Source organism: Conger conger, chromosome 16 (genome assembly GCF_963514075.1).
Source record: "Conger conger chromosome 16, fConCon1.1, whole genome shotgun sequence".
In the NCBI taxonomy this organism is placed as follows: domain Eukaryota; kingdom Metazoa; phylum Chordata; class Actinopteri; order Anguilliformes; family Congridae; genus Conger; species Conger conger.
Window position 1 is genome coordinate 5,313,859 of NC_083775.1, and position 17,500 is coordinate 5,331,358.

The 17,500-nt window shown below is 50.3% G+C and overlaps 1 protein-coding gene across 1 annotated transcript in view; it reads left to right on the forward strand.

Annotated features, from left to right (window-relative positions):
• LOC133114759 (glutamate receptor ionotropic, NMDA 2C-like) overlaps positions 1-17,500 on the forward strand; it is a 56,337-nt gene that overhangs the window by 31,539 nt on the left and 7,298 nt on the right. Inside the window, 6 exon segments of the mRNA XM_061224378.1 lie at positions 6,879-7,047; positions 9,613-9,766; positions 10,054-10,179; positions 12,009-12,238; positions 14,319-14,479; positions 16,809-16,996. Of these exon segments, the coding sequence (XP_061080362.1) occupies positions 6,879-7,047; positions 9,613-9,766; positions 10,054-10,179; positions 12,009-12,238; positions 14,319-14,479; positions 16,809-16,996 (1,028 nt within the window).

Sequence of the window (17,500 nt, forward strand, 5' to 3'; positions counted from 1 at the left end):
CTGGAGACTGGAGGTTAAACCACAGAACTCACAAGCCTTTGATCTGGAATAGAAACTTTTGATCAGAATTATTAGATTATACTCATACTGAACCATTGAGAACCATATTCTTTTTTTTTTTTTTCTTTTATCCTTTTCAGAATCCGCTGTGAAAAATTGCAATTGATTTCCTACTTAAAAGGAGCACAAAGACACAGTCAGACACTCTTTGGACGACGGACACGCAGAACAAAAGCCGCACTAGGGGGCCGACGGACACGGCTTGTGTACGGATCACACGGGGGCACTCTGCGGCCATTTTCACTCCCACAACGTTCTCACAATGTTACTGGAGTGTTCTGTGAATGTTATAACGTTGCCGCAACAGGGCAGCAACGTCGCGAGAACGTTTTCGCGTCGGCCGGGCTCAGACCAGGGCCCATTTCCAGCGCGCAGCTCTCTGTAGAAGTGAAGGCCCGCTTCTGTAGTTTTTTACTTCCTTTGCTTTATTTATTTATTCATATTTTTCTCAGATAAGCTTACGTTTTCCAGGAACATACAGCCGGGCGGAGAGGGCAGTTGTATTAAGTCGGCAAAGCAGAACCGGTAAAGATCTGATCAATCAAACGCGGGAGGGAGGGATGGAGGGAGGGAGCGAGGGAGGGAGCCGGGCGGGAGTGACGCGGCGGTCGATGGCGGTAACGTACTGCCGGTATTGCGGTCGCGGTAATCTCAGCCGCGCACGGCTCTGACATTAATAGTCTTCTGCATACAGAGACCCTATTAATCGCTCCAGCAGCTTATAGATCCTGATCAGGATGACGGAGAGGGGGAGAGAGAGAGAGAGAGAGAGGGAGAGAGAGAGAGAGGGAGAGAGAGAGAGAGAGAGAGAGAGAGACGCGCCATCATTACCCACGATCCCCCTGCACTTTTTCATCGCCGCATGGCTGCCCATCGAGGTCACATGATCCGGGGCGAGAGGGCCGGCGTCTCGTCCCCCGCGGTCCCGCGGACTCTGGGCTGGCGAGGACGTCCTGTTCCCGGGCCGTTCCCGAAACACGGTGTGCTTCAGCGGGGCTCCCTGTCTGACACCGGCCGACGCGTCTCTGAGAACGCACACGCCAGCAGACTGCGTGAGCATCGAGTGAAACGAGACTGACATCAAATAAGACCGCAGAGAGTACACACACATTCACACACACACATGCGTACACGTACACGACAACGCACACTCACATACATATGCACACATGCATGCACACACACACACACATACACACGCACACACACATATACACATTCATGCACACACATGCACACACACGCACACACATGCATACATATGCAGACATGCATGCATGCACACACACACACACACACACACACACACACAGACACAAGCATTTATGCATACACATGCAGTATAAGACACCAGAGAGTATACACAAAAACATATGCACGCATGCACGCACACGTGCACACGTGCACACATACGCAGTGTCAGTATATCAGTACTCTGGTCTCTTTTGATGTTGGCGTCTCAAATCAGTGTCAGTACCCTGATTCCTGTGATGTTGGCATCTCAGATCAGTGTCAGTACCCTGATCCCTGTGATGTTGGCGTCTCAGATCAGTGTCAGTACCCTGATCTCTGTGATGTTGGCGTCTCAGATCAGTGTCAATACCCTGATTCCTGTGATGTTGCCGGCTCAGACCAGTGTCAATACCCTGATTCCTGTGATGTTGGCGTCTCAGATCAGTGTCAGTACCCTGATCTCTGTGATGTTGGTGTCTCAGATCAGTGTCAGTACCCTGATTCCTGTAATGTTGGCATCTCAGATCAGTGTCAGTACCCTGATCTCTATGATGTTGGTGTCTCAGATCAGTGTCAGTACCCTGATCTCTGTGATGTTGGTGTCTCAGATCAGTGTCAGTACCCTGATCTCTGTGATGTTGGCGTCTCAGATCAGTGTCAGTACCCTGATCTCTGTGATGTTGGCGTCTCAGATCAGTGTCAGTACCCTGATCTCTGTGATGTTGGCGTCTCAGATCAGTGTCAGTACCCTGATTCCTGTGATGTTGGCGTCTCAGATCAGTGTCAATACCCTGATCTCTGTGATGTTGGCGTCTCAGATCAGTGTCAGTACCCTGGTCCCTGTGATGTTGGCGTCTCAGATCAGTGTCAATACCCTGATCTCTGTGATTTTGGCGTCTCAGATCAGTGTCAATACCCTGATCTCTGTGATTTTGGCGTCTCAGATCAGTGTCAATACCCTGATCTCTGTGATTTTGGCGTCTCAGATCAGTGTCAGTACCCTGATCTCTGTGATGTTGGTGTCTCAGATCAGTGTCAGTACCCTGATCTCTGTGATGTTGGCGTCTCAGATCAGTGTCAATACCCTGATCTCTGTGATGTTGGCGTCTCAGATCAGTGTCAATACCCTGATCTCTGTGATGTTGGCGTCTCAGATCAGTGTCAGTACCCTGATCTCTGTGATGTTGGCGTCTCAGATCAGTGTCCGTACCCTGATCCCTGTGATGTTGGCGTCTCAGATCAGTGTCAATACCCTGATCTCTGTGATGTTGGCGTCTCAGATCAGTGTCAGTACCCTGGTCCCTGTGATGTTGGCGTCTCAGATCAGTGTCAATACCCTGATCTCTGTGATTTTGGCGTCTCAGATCAGTGTCAATACCCTGATCTGTGATTTTGGCGTCTCAGATCAGTGTCAATACCCTGATCTCTGTGATTTTGGCGTCTCAGATCAGTGTCAGTACCCTGATCTCTGTGATGTTGGCGTCTCAGATCAGTGTCAGTACCCTGATCTCTGTGATGTTGGCGTCTCAGATCAGTGTCAGTACCCTGATCTCTGTGATGTTGGCGTCTCAGATCAGTGTCAGTACCCTGATTCCTGTGATGTTGGCGTCTCAGATCAGTGTCAGTACCCTGATCTCTGTGATGTTGGTGTCTCAGATCAGTGTCAGTAGCCTGGTCCCTGTGATGTTGGCGTCTCAGATCAGTGTCAGTACCCTGATCCCTGTGATGTTGGCGTCTCAGATCAGTGTCAGTACCCTGATCTCTGTGATGTTGGCGTCTCAGATCAGTGTCCGTACCCTGATCTCTGTGATGTTGGCGTCTCAGATCAGTGTCAATACCCTGGTCCCTGTGATGTTGGCGTCTCAGATCAGTGTCAATACCCTGGTCCCTGTGATGTTGGCGTCTCAGATCAGTGTCCGTATCCTGATCCCTGTGATGTTGGCGTCTCAGATCAGTGTCCGTATCCTGATCTCTGTGATGTTGGCGTCTCAGATCAGTGTCCGTATCCTGATCTCTGTGATGTTGGCGTCTCAGATCAGTGTCCGTATCCTGATCTCTGTGATGTTGGCGTCTCAGATCAGTGTCCGTATCCTGATCTCTGTGATGTTGGCGTCTCAGATCAGTGTCCGTATCCTGATCCCTGTGATGTTGGCGTCTCAGATCAGTGTCCGTACCCTGGTCCCTGTGATGTTGGCGTCTCAGATCAGTGTCAATACCCTGATCTCTGTGATGTTGGCGTCTCAGATCAGTGTCCGTATCCTGGTCCCTGTGATGTTGGCGTCTCAGATCAGTGTCAATACCCTGATCCCTGTGATGTTGGCGTCTCAGATCAGTGTCAATACCCTGATTCCTGTGATGTTGGCGTCTCAGATCAGTGTCAATACCCTGATCCCTGTGATGTTGGCGTCTCAGATCAGTGTCCGTACCCTGATCTCTGTGATGTTGGCGTCTCAGATCAGTGTCCGTATCCTGATCTCTGTGATGTTGGCGTCTCAGATCAGTGTCAGTACCCTGGTCCCTGTGATGTTGGCGTCTCAGATCAGTGTCCGTACCCTGATCCCTGTGATGTTGGCGTCTCAGATCAGTGTCAATACCCTGATCTCTGTGATGTTGGCGTCTCAGATCAGTGTCCGTATCCTGATCTCTGTGATGTTGGCGTCTCAGATCAGTGTCAGTACCCTGATCCCTGTGATGTTGGCGTCTCAGATCAGTGTCAGTACCCTGATCTCTGTGATGTTGGCGTCTCAGATCAGTGTCCGTATCCTGATCTCTGTGATGTTGGCGTCTCAGATCAGTGTCAATACCCTGATCCCTGTGATGTTGGCGTCTCAGATCAGTGTCAATACCCTGATCTCTGTGATGTTGGCGTCTCAGATCAGTGTCAGTACCCTGGTCCCTGTGATGTTGGCGTCTCAGATCAGTGTCCGTACCCTGATCTCTGTGATGTTGGCGTCTCAGATCAGTGTCAGTACCCTGATCCCTGTGATGTTGGCGTCTCAGATCAGTGTCCGTATCCTGATCCATCAGGATTTTCGGATGAACAGCTGGCCCCCGGCCGCTTGCGACTCTGCACTAATGACGCGGGTCAAACGGGGAACGCCGGCACATCACACATAAAACACCTGGCAGACACAGCTGCTGAGGCGGAGAGGCCAGGGAGGCTGGGACAGGGGCAGGTGGTGTGGGGGGCGCAGGTGTGCAGGTGTGCAGGGGGTTCAGATATTTACCCAAAATAACCCACCTCCCCACCGCCCCCAACACCATAGCGACATCTCTATTCTGCAGGACACCCAATGCCAGAGACTACAGTCTGCGGTTGCATTCGAAACTAGCACTGGTAGTCTGCAAGTATGCGGTTTCCAACACAGTCTTGGGATATAGAATCAAAATACCCACAAAGCACTAATCTTCCCTGTGCCTCTCTCTCCCACATACGACCCAGCAAAGTAATATTGGTAACGCTTTATTTTACAGCCTGTTAATTACAGCATACTTACTGGGTAAATAGCAGGTACTTACTTGGTACCTATTTTGATTTCAGAGGTGAGTACCTGCAGTGCATATCCACGCGTGTGAGCGTATTAGCGCTGGGGGGGTGGGGGCCAGAACCGCCAGTCTGCACGTGGGACGGCTTCCTCTCTCTCCTTTCTCTCTCTGTCTCTCTCTCCCGCTCCCTCTCCCCGCTCTCAGCCCCTCTATCTCCTCCTCTCTCTCAGCCCCTCTCTCTCCCCCTCTCTCTCAGCCCCTCTCTCTCAGCCCCTCTCTCTGCCCCTCTCTCTCCCTCTCTCTCTGCCCCTCTCTCTGCCCCTCTCTCAGCCCCTCTCTCTCTGCCCCTCTCTCAGCCCCTCTCTCATTCCCTCTCTCTGCCCCTCTCTCTGCCCCTCTCTCTCCCACTCTCTCTCAGCCCCTCTCTCTCCCCTCTCTCAGCCCCTCTCTCAGCCCCTCTCTCTCCCACTCTCTCTCCCCTCTCTCTCCCCCTCTCTCTGCCCCTCTCTCTCCCCCTCTCTCTGCCCCTCTCTCTCCCCTCTCTCAGCCCCTCTCTCTGCCTCTCTCTCTGCCTCTCTCTCAGCCCCTCTCTCTGCCTCTCTCTCAGCCCCTCTCTCAGCCCCTCTCTCTCTGCCCCTCTCTCTCTGCCCCTCTCTCTCTGCCCCTCTCTCTCCCCTCTCTCAGCCCCTCTCTCAGCTCCTCTCTCAGCCCCTCTCTCGCCCGGCGGCCGAGCCGCTATGCAGCGCGTTTTCTGCTCTTTGTTTGTTTGTGATTAATTTGTGTCGGATTTGTTTTCGGTCATCCCCGGCTGTCAGCCCATCTGTCGCCACGGTGACATAACGCCGCGCCCCACCGAGCCACTCCCAGCCTCCACGCTCCTGACGTCAGGGGGGGGGAGAGAGGGAGAGAGGGAGAGAGAGAGGGAGAGGGGGAGAGAGAGAGAGAGAGAGAGGGAGAGAGAGAGGGAGAGGGGGAGAGAGGGGGAGAGTGAGGGGGGGAGACAGAGGAGTGGAGAGAGAGGGGGGAGAAGGAGAGAAAGAGAGATACAAGGTGAGACAGAGAAGAAGAGAGAAAGAGGTAGGGAGAGACACAAACAGAGAGAGTGTGAGAGAGAGAGAGAGAGAGAGAGAGAGAGAGAGACAGAGACCCTACCCTCTTCCTCCCCCCTGTAGCGTTGCTCTGATGAGCTGAGCTGCTTCCTGGGTGGCCGTAGCTGGGTCAGCGCTGACATATGCCGGCTCTCTCAGCCCTGCGTGCAGATGGAGAGGACGAGACGGGAGACCTCTCCCCTGAAGACACGGCCGCGGACACGCAGCGACGCCCTGCTTCCTGAGCGGACCGCCCGAGTGTTCGCCGCGGCCTCCGCGTCCGCCGACGTCGCCATTAATTCCTCTCACACACCGCAGGTCACCCCGGCACCCGTCTCCCGCCCCGATAAATAATATAAAGGCCTTTTGATCCAAATTCAGACAGAGATGAAATGGCTTTTCGGAGCTTAAACTGTCCCGGCGAGCGGTGAGAGACGTCGCGATCCGGCACGTTAGCCCCATTAACGATGCGTCCGGCGTGGAGACAGGCGGACGCAACGGTGTCCGTCGGCAGCAAGAGTTTGACGCGTAATCGATATCTGACGGAAAGCGAGAACAAATCCTACATTTCATGAGCAGCGCCAAGGGTATTTAAAAAAAAAAAAAAGAAACTGCCAAGTGGATCTGAGGGCCTGCTTTTTTATTTCCTCCAAACTTTTACAGTCAGAACAAACTACGGCGTGGCAGGAAATGATGGATCACAAACGACCGAGTTCCTCCCGGGTCGCAGCTGAAATATAAAGCCCTGGGACAGGATGACAGTATATAAATTGATAATTAAACACCTGAGATACTGGGGCGGTCTAAGAACGCGCGGTCGTTGTGATGTCACTTCCTGTTCGGAAGTGTAACATCCTGAGCACAGTTGTGGTGATGTCACTTCCTGTTCAGAAGTGTAACATCCTGAGCACAGTTGTGGTGATGTCACTTCCTGTTCAGAAATGTAACATCCTGAGCACGGTCGTTGTGATGTCACTTCCTGTTCAGAAGTGTAACATTCTGTTTCCGCAGCATTGTGGGCCACACTGAGCCGTACACCAAACTGTGCTGCAAGGGCTTCTGCATCGACATCCTGAAGAAGCTCTCCCGGAATATCAAGTTCTCCTACGACCTCTACCTGGTCACCAACGGAAAACACGGCAAGAAGGTCCGCGGGACCTGGAACGGGATGATCGGAGAGGTGAGAGGTCCCCGCCGCCACCATTCCCACTGACACTGTCGCCTGTCCATACAAATGCAATCCTATCTCCGTCTACAACAAAAATGGCAGATTTATATGGCTGAAATACTTTTATCCATCTGCAGAACTGCACTGGGCAGCAGTCCATGCTGACAGAGAATCTTTGATTAATTGGCTGCCTGAGAGAAAGCAGAAGTTGAAATGTGTCTATTCAACTAAAAATCCGTCTGGACTCCTGTCTACACCTGTCTCCGCCAGAACAACAGTCTTGCGTGTCCGCACTACCGCAAAACGACTACCTGTCGATACGACATGAATATCACCTGACAACAGCAATGCAGTACGGTACAGATAACAAGTGTCAGGGGAGTGAAGCTATGCAGAGCTGCCATATTGTATCAGTAAGTCGGTGATTGCAACCAATCACTGTGTTTTACTCAGGGGAAGAAAATATTGTGATTGGTTCCTGCAAAGCATTTAGTCAGTGATTGACAGCTCATTGTATTAATTTTCCCCTGTGGTTTTCAATGAGATGACTCTCTTCAGTCATGACTTCCAACCGTCTGTAGAGTTCATACAGTTCAGCGCAGAATAAACAATTATCTTAGAATCTTAGATGTTTCAAGGAGCTAAGCATCTGATTTTTGAATATTTTTGCATAACCTTGATTTTGGGAGCTTTGTATGGAATTATATCATACAGTACACATAGGTGTGTGTGTGTGTGTGTGTGTGTGTGTGTACTTGTATAACTGTATAGATACAGTTGGCGCATGAACAAGTTTTGTAACAGCCACAGTTAGCGGGTTAGCAGTCCCGATCAATGCGGTCAGTCTGTTTCTCCGGTAAAAGGAGGGGGAAACTGCACAACTTTCCAAATGAATAAATAGTGTAAGAGTAAACAAAATGGATACTGCAGCGCTTTACTTAACAGAAGCCGCATAAAGGATTAGGTTTACGGGCCGTGTGCGTAAAGAAAGCTCGCTCTTCAGTAGGAGACAGCGGGGCATGATAAAAACAAAAAAACAAAAAAGAAAACACACATAACCGGCCCTGTAAATGATCTCCTGCTGCTGGATGAATATATTTTCCTCCACCGCCCGCCGTCCCGCTAAGAGCAGAGATTACCGTGTTAGCTCTAGCGCTGCCACACGCTGACTCACCCAGCTCCACCGCGGGGCCAATGGGGCGGCGGGATACGCCCAGCGCCGGGCGTGATGGGGCTCGGCGCAAGGTGTCCCGGCCCGGAGACGCACACGCACTAGAATAATAAATATTAGCGCCAGGTACTGTAGGAGAGCTATCGTCAGAGGGGGGTATTTTTAGACGGCGGGGGCGATAAGTATAATCGCTGGTAGAAAATAAGGCTCCTTCCCATCTCACTGACAACAACCTTTGGCACGGGGATTATTAGTCCCACGCTCCGCGTCGACGTTTCCCAGTCTTCTCCGACGCGGCGGGGAGGGACGTCGGTGCGAGCGCCTTTTTACCGACCGGCGCGAAAAAATTGATAAAGGTGGGAGAGGTGTCAGACTCACAAAGGGAGCGAACGTGAAAGGAAGGCCAGGAATACCTGCGCTATTCTGCGCCGAATGGATCGATCGAAAGGGAAGCGTGAGGTCACAGTTAAACGGGCAGGAATCTGAGCGAGGCTTCTGTTTAAGGACCGTTTCTCACCGTTTCCTCAATATAAATGTGTCGATTATTCAATGAATATTATTGAAATTTCATTCATGTAGGTGGCATGCTTGCGTATTCAAAATACAGCAGAACACAACACGCCGGGTAAAACAATCAGACGAAGCTAAGTATATGTGGGAGTTATTTATAAACCGTTATGGATTCACATATTTGTAGTCTTCATGTTCACTAGCCTTAGTCTCATTCATATCACTGTCCTCAGAAATCCAGGGGAAGACCAGGTTGATAACACACCTGATCATCGAACTTCAAAAATGACTTCAAAAAAACATCAATCTTTGAAGTACAGCTTTGGTGTTTGAAATACTATTTTTAACAGAAAGCAGCTCAGTCCCCTAGCTCTACTGTGTAGATACGCTGATGTCTGTCAATACTGAGGCTGTATTTCTCAACCCAAAGGGAAAATTAAGGACGTTATGGATGTTTAGGGACGTTATATATGTTGCGGACTTTATGATGCTAAGGACGTTATAGATGTTCAGGATGTTATGGATGTTCAGGATGTTGAGGATGTTATGGATGTTGAGGACGTTATGGATGTTGAGGATATTATGGATTTTAAAGACGTTATAGATGTTAAGGACGTTATGGATGTTGAGGATGTTATAGATGTTAATGACGTTATAGATGTTAAGGACGTTATGAGGTTAAGAACATTATGGATGTTGAGGATGTTATGGATGTTGAGGACGTTATGGATGTTGAGGATATTATGGATTTTAAAGACGTTATAGATGTTAAGGACGTTATGGATGTTAAGAACATTATGGATGTTAAGGATGTTGTGGATGTTATGGATGTTGAGGATGTTGAGGATGTTAAGGATGGGGGGTGCAACGCTAATCTGCACTGCTGTGTCCTGCAGGTGGTCTACAAGCGAGCCGACATGGCCATCGGATCGCTGACCATAAACGAGGAGCGCTCGGAGATCATCGACTTCTCCGTCCCGTTTGTGGAGACGGGAATCAGCGTGATGGTCGCCAGGAGCAACGGCACCGTCTCCCCCTCTGCCTTTTTGGGTGAGAGCATGTCCTCTGTCCCACAGCAGGGTCTACGGGCCTGAAGGAATCCCACTCCATTGTGGGACTCCAAAATAATTCCCACCACAGGATCAAATGTTTTTTTTGTTTAACACACCTCTATCATGTGACCAGTCCAAAACGAGATCCTGCAGGGATCAGTCTTCCTTTCTTCTTCTCTGATTGGACAGCAGCAACATGTCTCTTCCCTCTCATTCTCCTCCCCTCCTGCTCTGATTGGCCGCAGAGAGAGGCCCATTAACCCTTTCCTCTCTCTCCCCCCGCAGAGCCCTACAGCCCGGCTGTGTGGGTCATGATGTTCGTCATGTGTCTGACGGTGGTGGCCATCACCGTCTTTGTGTTCGAGTACTGCAGCCCTGTCGGCTACAACCGCAGCCTCATCAATGCCAAAGGTGAGTCTGTCCGTCTGTCTGTCCGTACGCCTGTCTGTCTGTCTGTCTGTCCGTCTGTACGCCTGTACGCCTGTCGGTCTGTCTGTCTGTCCGTCTGTCCATCTGTCTGTACGTCTGTCTGTCTGTCTGTCCATACGTCTGTCCATACGTCTGTCCGTACGTCTGTCTGTACGTCTGTCTGTCTGTCTGTCTGTCCGTCTGTCCATCTGTCCGTCTGTCCGTCTGTCCATCTGTCCGTCTGTCCGTCTGTCTGTCTGTCCATACGTCTGTCCATACGTCTGTCTGTACGTCTGTCTGTACGTCTGTCCGTACATCTGTCTGTATGTCTGTGCATCTGTCTGTATGTCTGTTTGTCCGTCTGTACACCTGTACGCCTGTCTGTCCGTCTGTCTGTACGCCTGTCTGTACGCCGGTCGGTCTGTCTGTCTGTCTGTCTGTCTGTCTGCCATTCGATCTGTCTGTCTGTCCGTCCGTCTGTACGCCTGTCTGTCTGTTTGTCTTTCCATCTGTCTGTATGCCTGTCTGTCCGTCTGTCTGTCCAAACGTCTGTCCATACATCTGTCTCTCTGTACGTCTGTCTTTCCATACGTATATCCGTACGTCTGCCCGTCCGTCTTTAATTCAATCAATTGATAAGACCAAATGAGCCAAGTAATTGTGATGTGACCTTGCCTGTGTTCTGGGTGAGCAGGTTACAAATACATTTGGCAAGTTTAATTAATGCCGTTAGATTAACCTTTATCTGATGTTGACTGGCACAACAAGGAGGACCAGCATATCAAAGACCAAGAATCTGAGCCTGAAACTCTTGTTACGGCTATTAATAGGCCATTATTCACCCTTGCGATCAAAACAATGATTATGCAGAGATTAAGAGGCTATCTCCGAATTGGTGTGTTGGGAAATTAAAGGTTTCACAAATAAAACGTGAATGTAATTTTATCAAAGGCGCTGCTTGCCGACAGAGGGTTTTTTTATTAATTGGCTGCCACAGAGAAGAGGAAATACAAATGTGCGGAAAAGCACAAATAAACGGCTCTCTGTGTGCAAGCAGACGTATCAAATCATTTTTAATTCTCTTCAGGGCCATACTTATTGTAAGATAGTAGTGTTCTGGGTGCAGCACTGCCAGATGGCAGCTGGTAATAAAATGGCTTTCAGTAAACATGTCACCATGGCAATTAAGGATGTTAACCCTTGAAAGAGTAGATTTGTTATGTAATGCCCCCCCCACCCCCCGCCCCAAAATCAAAAAGTCAGTGTTCTAGAACTCCATCGTTTTCAATTACCAGTCGTGATTGTGACCTCATCATTAGAATGTCGGGTCAAGAACACTCTAATCACGTATTTCCGATCTTACACCTTAAACCAGGGGTGTCCAATCTTATCCAGAAAGGGCCGGTGTGTGTGTGCAGGTTGTTGTTTTAGCACAGCACTGAGACAGCTGATTCTACTCATCTAGGTCTTGATTAAAGACCACGATCAGTTCATTAGTATAATCAGGTGTGTAACTGCTGGGTTAAAACAAAAACCTGCACCCACGCCGGCCCTTTTAGGATAACATTGGACACCCCTGCCTTAAAGGGTTAAGGAGCGGTAACTATGGCAATTACCCCTTTGAGCCCCAAGTCCAATATGAAATGGCTCCACCCAAACCCCAGGGGTTCAGACGACTGAGAAAGTTCAGAAAATTTAGGAGGGTTTTAAAACAATCGTATAGCAGTCACTTTGATTGGTGGAAAAGGTATGAGGTCGAGAGTGCCAGAGAGCACTCTTGGGACTGAAAGGGAAAATGAAAAGGAGAATAACCTCCTCCCCCTTTCTCTCAGATCCGGGAGGCCCCACCTTCACCATCGGGAAGTCGGTCTGGCTGCTCTGGGGCATCGTCTTCAACAACTCCGTGCCCATCGAGAACCCCAAGGGCACCACCAGCAAGATCATGGTGCTGGTGTGGGCCTTCTTCGCCGTCATCTTCCTCGCCAGCTACACCGCCAACCTGGCCGCCTTCATGATCCAGGAGCAGTACATCGACACCGTGTCAGGCCTCAGCGACAAGAAGGTAGGGCACGACACAAAATGGCGCTCGGCAACAAGAAGGTAGGGCATGAGGGCACAAAATGGCGCTCAGTGACAAAAAGGAAGGGCACAAAATGGCGCTCAATTTTTTTTTTTAATTGCAGCCGATTTCACATTAGGATAACCTCTTCATCATGTCTCCCATTGGAGACCAAGATAGAGTACGGATATTGTAACATCTAAAATTAACCCTAAAAGACACGCATCTTAGGTTAGGTGTGCTCCTGCCATTGCGCCCTTGACCAAGGCACTGGCCTCAGAACTGGAGTTGGTCCCCGGGCACCGCACTGTGACTGCCCACAGCTCCTAAATAACTAGAATGGGTGAAAATGCAGGGGACAAATTATTAGTTTATCTTTAAAATAAATCCACGCGGCTTGGCTTTCGCGGTGTCAGGGACTGGCAGGTCCTGAACGGTTCTGTACATTACGGCAGATTATGATTCCCTCTACTTCACCCATTCACGAGTAATGGTGTGGGGAAAAACAAGCAGTCTGACATCAGAGCACGAATTATTGGGGGTGTTTCTGAGGTGCCTGTTGGGAGGCGATTCGATCAATCAAAATCTGAACAAAACAAGGCATTCACTTATTCTGGCCCCGCACAACCTTCCCTGGACCGGGTCCAGGCGTAAAAAACAGTTTATGGAAAAGCACCAGCCAAAATATCTTCAGGCTGGACTCTCTCCGGACAATAAAACATTTTTGACCGTTTGAACTACTTTTACCCAAAGCCGTGCCAATTCTGCTGATCAATTTCCATTTAAATCGTCTACCGAGTATTCCGCGATCCGATTAGGATGACATATTGCGTCTGTGAATGGCAGAGTCCCTTCAGAGCTCAGGCCTAATGTTTCGCCTGAAGGATGGCACTCCCTATGGCACAGTGTCCCCATCAAGTGCTTGGCGCCATGGCGATAACAGGACCCGGAGCGGTCCCAGTCAGCCAATCAGCACGACCGCAAACAGCGAGCGTGCGACTCCTTCACACCGGCCAGTCAAGCAGTCCGGTCCCTCCACCGGACAAACTTCTCAGGGAAACGGGAGGGAAAGAATTTAATAACGGCCGAGGATTAAAATCTAGAGGCCGCCGCCGTTCCGTCGTCGTTCTCAAAATCTTATCAAATCCGAATCCCAGAAGACATTCCCAGGACGGAGAGCGTTTCTATCGGCCGCGCCTGGCACTCTTATCGCGGTCAGCGCCGCGGATTTCACAGAGATGGATCAGAGGGTGCGACCTTCACCTCGGCCGACCAGACGTCTCCCTGAGGGTGGTGGTGGCAGAAAGGCGGCCGGTTTGCTCTCCCGCTCTCTCCCTGTCGCCGGGTCGAGGAGTATCCGCTCGTGTAAACACTTCGGTCTGCGGTCAGGAGCGCTGGCGTGCCGAGAGAAACAGCAGAGGTCAGATGAAAAGCTAAAACCGCGGCGAAGCTCTGCCCTCACAGTACTGCTTCAGTTCTGCTGCAGAATAAAGCCAAGCCTCTTTTCAGCTTTCAGAAATAGGCCCTTTGCAAGAGTCTGCAGTATCAGGGAGAACATGTGCACGAAAGCAGACATGGCTTTGACTCTTACTGCCTGAAAGGGTGGCTGGGTGGCACACCTGTATTGTCATTAGGCAGTTGATTATCTACTCAGGTCAGGTTTAGGGCCTTCCTCAGCAGTAAGGGTAAATGGAAATGATTTGGAGATCAAACCAGAACCTTCTGCTCAATAACGTATTTGGTTCTTTATGATAAATGGTACATTAGACACCCAGTTACTTAGGTCCTGTCACATCACCAATCACTCACATCATGTGACATTGCCCAAGTACTCACGTCATGTGACATTGTCCAGTTACTCACGTCATGTGACATTGCCCAGTTACTCACGTCATGTGACATTACCCAGTAACTCACATCATGTGACCACCCAAATAATCACGCCATGCAACATGACCAAATTTCCCTCGCATGTGACCTCACCCAAGTACTGGGGTCATGTGACCTCACCCAAGTACTGGGGTCATGTGACCTCACCCAAGCGCCCAGGTCATGTGACGTTCTCCGCGCTTGCCCCCGACAGTTCCAGAAGCCTCAGGAGCAGTACCCGCCCTTCCGGTTCGGCACGGTGCCCAACGGCAGCACGGAGCGGAACATCCGCAGCAACTACCCGGAGATGCACTCCCACATGGTCAAGTACAACCAGAAGGGAGTGGAGGACGCCCTCAACAGCCTCAAAACAGGGTATCCATCGGCGTGCACAACACACCCAGCTCAGTATCTCACCTGCACACACCCAGCAGTTTCTCAACCTGTACACACCCAGCATAGTCTCTCAACCTGTGCACACCTACCTCAGCCTCTCACCTGTGCACACCCAGCAAAGTCTCTCACCTGTACACACCTAGCACAGTCTCTCACCTGTACACACCCAGCACAGTCTCTCACCTGTACACACCCAGCACAGTCTCTCACCTGTACACACCCAGCACAGTCTCTCACCTGTACACACCCAGCACAGTCTCTCACCTGTACACACCTAGCACAGTCTCTCACCTGTACACACCTAGCACAGTCTCTCACCTGTACACACCCAGCACAGTCTCTCACCTGTACACACCCAGCAAAGTCTCTCACCTGTACACACCCAGCACAGTCTCTCACCTGTACACACCCAGCACAGTCTCTCACCTGTACACACCCAGCACAGTCTCTCACCTGTACACACCCAGCAAAGTCTCTCACCTGTACACACCCAGCACAGTCTCTCACCTGTACACACCCATCACAGTCTCTCACCTGTACACACCCAGCAAAGTCTCTCACCTGTACACACCCAGCACAGTCTCTCACCTGTATACACCTACCTCAGCCTCTCACCTGTATACACCCAGCAAAGTCTCTCACCTGTACACACCTAGCACAGTCTCTCACCTGTGCACATAGGTAGGTAGACCACAACACAGATTTTCATCTGCACAACCAGCCCAGATCTGGGAACAGTTCTGCGTCATCTCAGAATTTCACATTTTGTTGTTTTATTTACCATTATTTAAGAATAAGTAAATAAGCTATTCTCAAACCTGAACACAGGTAGATAAATGGAGGCTGGGTTTTTAAAAATTATTTAGTTTCACCCCCAAGTTTGATCCATTATTCGCGGCCCGAGTTGGAATTGGAATGCAGCAAGGGTCGCCAGACGTCCGTTTTTTTCCGCTGGAATGTCTGATTTTCAAATTATATGCGAATGTCCCGCCCGCGCTCCCGGCCGGACTGTAAAGTGTCTCGTCTGTGTAACCGATGGAAGGAATCTATCAGCGGTTCCTAACGCACAAGGCCACCTGCATTTATTAAGCCCAAACTCTTTACTAATTCATACAGTTAGCGGCAAGACCGGAGCAGAGGCCAGAAACGTCTCTGGATCTCTGGGACACCTGGACCAGGGCTGCTTAATGCTGGAATACAGAATAATGTGAACGGGATTAAAGGTCCCATATTGTGTGGGGGGGGAAAAAAGAAAATTCTATTTCACTTGCAATGTGAATTATAATGGAGTTGTAGGTGCTCTAAAACACTGTGGAAGTATCAAAACGCACCGTCCCCAAATAAACCTGCACTATGCATATTATAGTCCCCCGCGTCGTGTTCGGGGACACTTCAACACAAACAGGGGGGGGGGGGGGGATCGAACCCAGCCTCCCGACTGCTAGACGAGTGCTCTTACCTCCCGAGCCAATGACACAACTACACACCCATTTGTATATGTCCACCTTCAGCATGGCCGATCTTATACTGTACCTGGAAGACATCCAAGCACTTGGCACAGATGGGGGTTCAGTTTGTTGCAGAGCTAGCCAGAGGTTCATAGATATCAGTGAGCCTTAAAGACACAGGCACTAAAACAGCCTGTTCTCAGCGAAGCTCAGAGGAGGCCCTGGAGAATGGACATGTAAAACTGGGTAGAGATTGTTTTTGGTACTTAAAGGTACAATCGGTAATTTCGGACTTCTAACGGACAAGAGAGGAATAGTGGCAACAAACACCCTCAAACCACAACACTGTTTATCCCTCCCCCTCAAACCGCAACACTGTTTATCCCTCCCCCTCAAACCACAACACTGATTATCCCTCCCCCTTCCCTGTGAACACGCTGATGTTGAAACACCATTGGCTGTGGCAATTAGAACCAATTTTCGACCAATGAGCTTGAATTATTGTACAGTTATATGATGCTTTGGTACAGAGTGTCGGCCTGTCAACTGTGTATTTTGAAACCCAAATTTAAGGACTATAAACACAGTCAGAGGGTGAGTGAGCACGTCAGCAAGGCTTTTTCAATGATAAGAAGGGGATTTAGTCTTGTAGCAATGTTACACAAAGATTTTACCTATCGTACCTTTAAAACCCACACAAACGTCTTCTTACGGACATGAGGAGAATAAAAACACAGGAAAGGTGTACAAAACGGGACCTTTACAGACAAACTGCTAAACTGCTCAAACTGAAAGCTGAGCGAGCGGTCAGCCCAGCGAGGAGGCGTCTAACTCCCGCGGCGTGCGTTTGTGTCGGGCAGGAAGCTGGACGCCTTCATCTACGACGCGGCCGTGCTGAACTACATGGCAGGGAAGGACGAGGGCTGCAAGCTGGTCACCATCGGCAGCGGGAAGGTCTTCGCCACCACGGGCTACGGCATCGCGCTGCAGAAGGAGTCGCCGTGGAAACGGCCCATCGACCTGGCCCTCCTCCAGTTCCTGGCCGACGGTAGGGGAACGCGGGGAGGATTTAACCTCTGACCTTTTACGGCTGAGGGCGGGGGGGGGGGGGGGTGGGCGGGCGTGAAACGTTCGTGTCCTCGTCTCACACACTGTAAGCATTTATACACCTGTGGAGCAGGAGGTTCTGGAACGGGGGAGGGCATTCTAGAACAGGAAGTAAGCACTGTATCCACGGCGATCTGTAACAAAGCTATCGGTGTCCTGTATGCCGCAGGCGGGCAAAAAAAGGGCCATATCTGTTTCTGGTTGTCATGCCAACTTCTCTGCCCAAATTATTTAATTGGCCTTAACGTTTACGACGTCCGATATTCTCGCTACATTTCTTCATAAGCACTTGAGGGACAGCCAAGGACTGCTCCCGTGTCCCTATGTGAAACATTTCACAGTGATCTAATCCACGAGTGAACCGGTGTTGATTTATACTGCCGTTTACTACCTGCTGTAAAATCCTGCAATGCCAGCGTGACCTGCATGGAAATTGAGCTGGTCA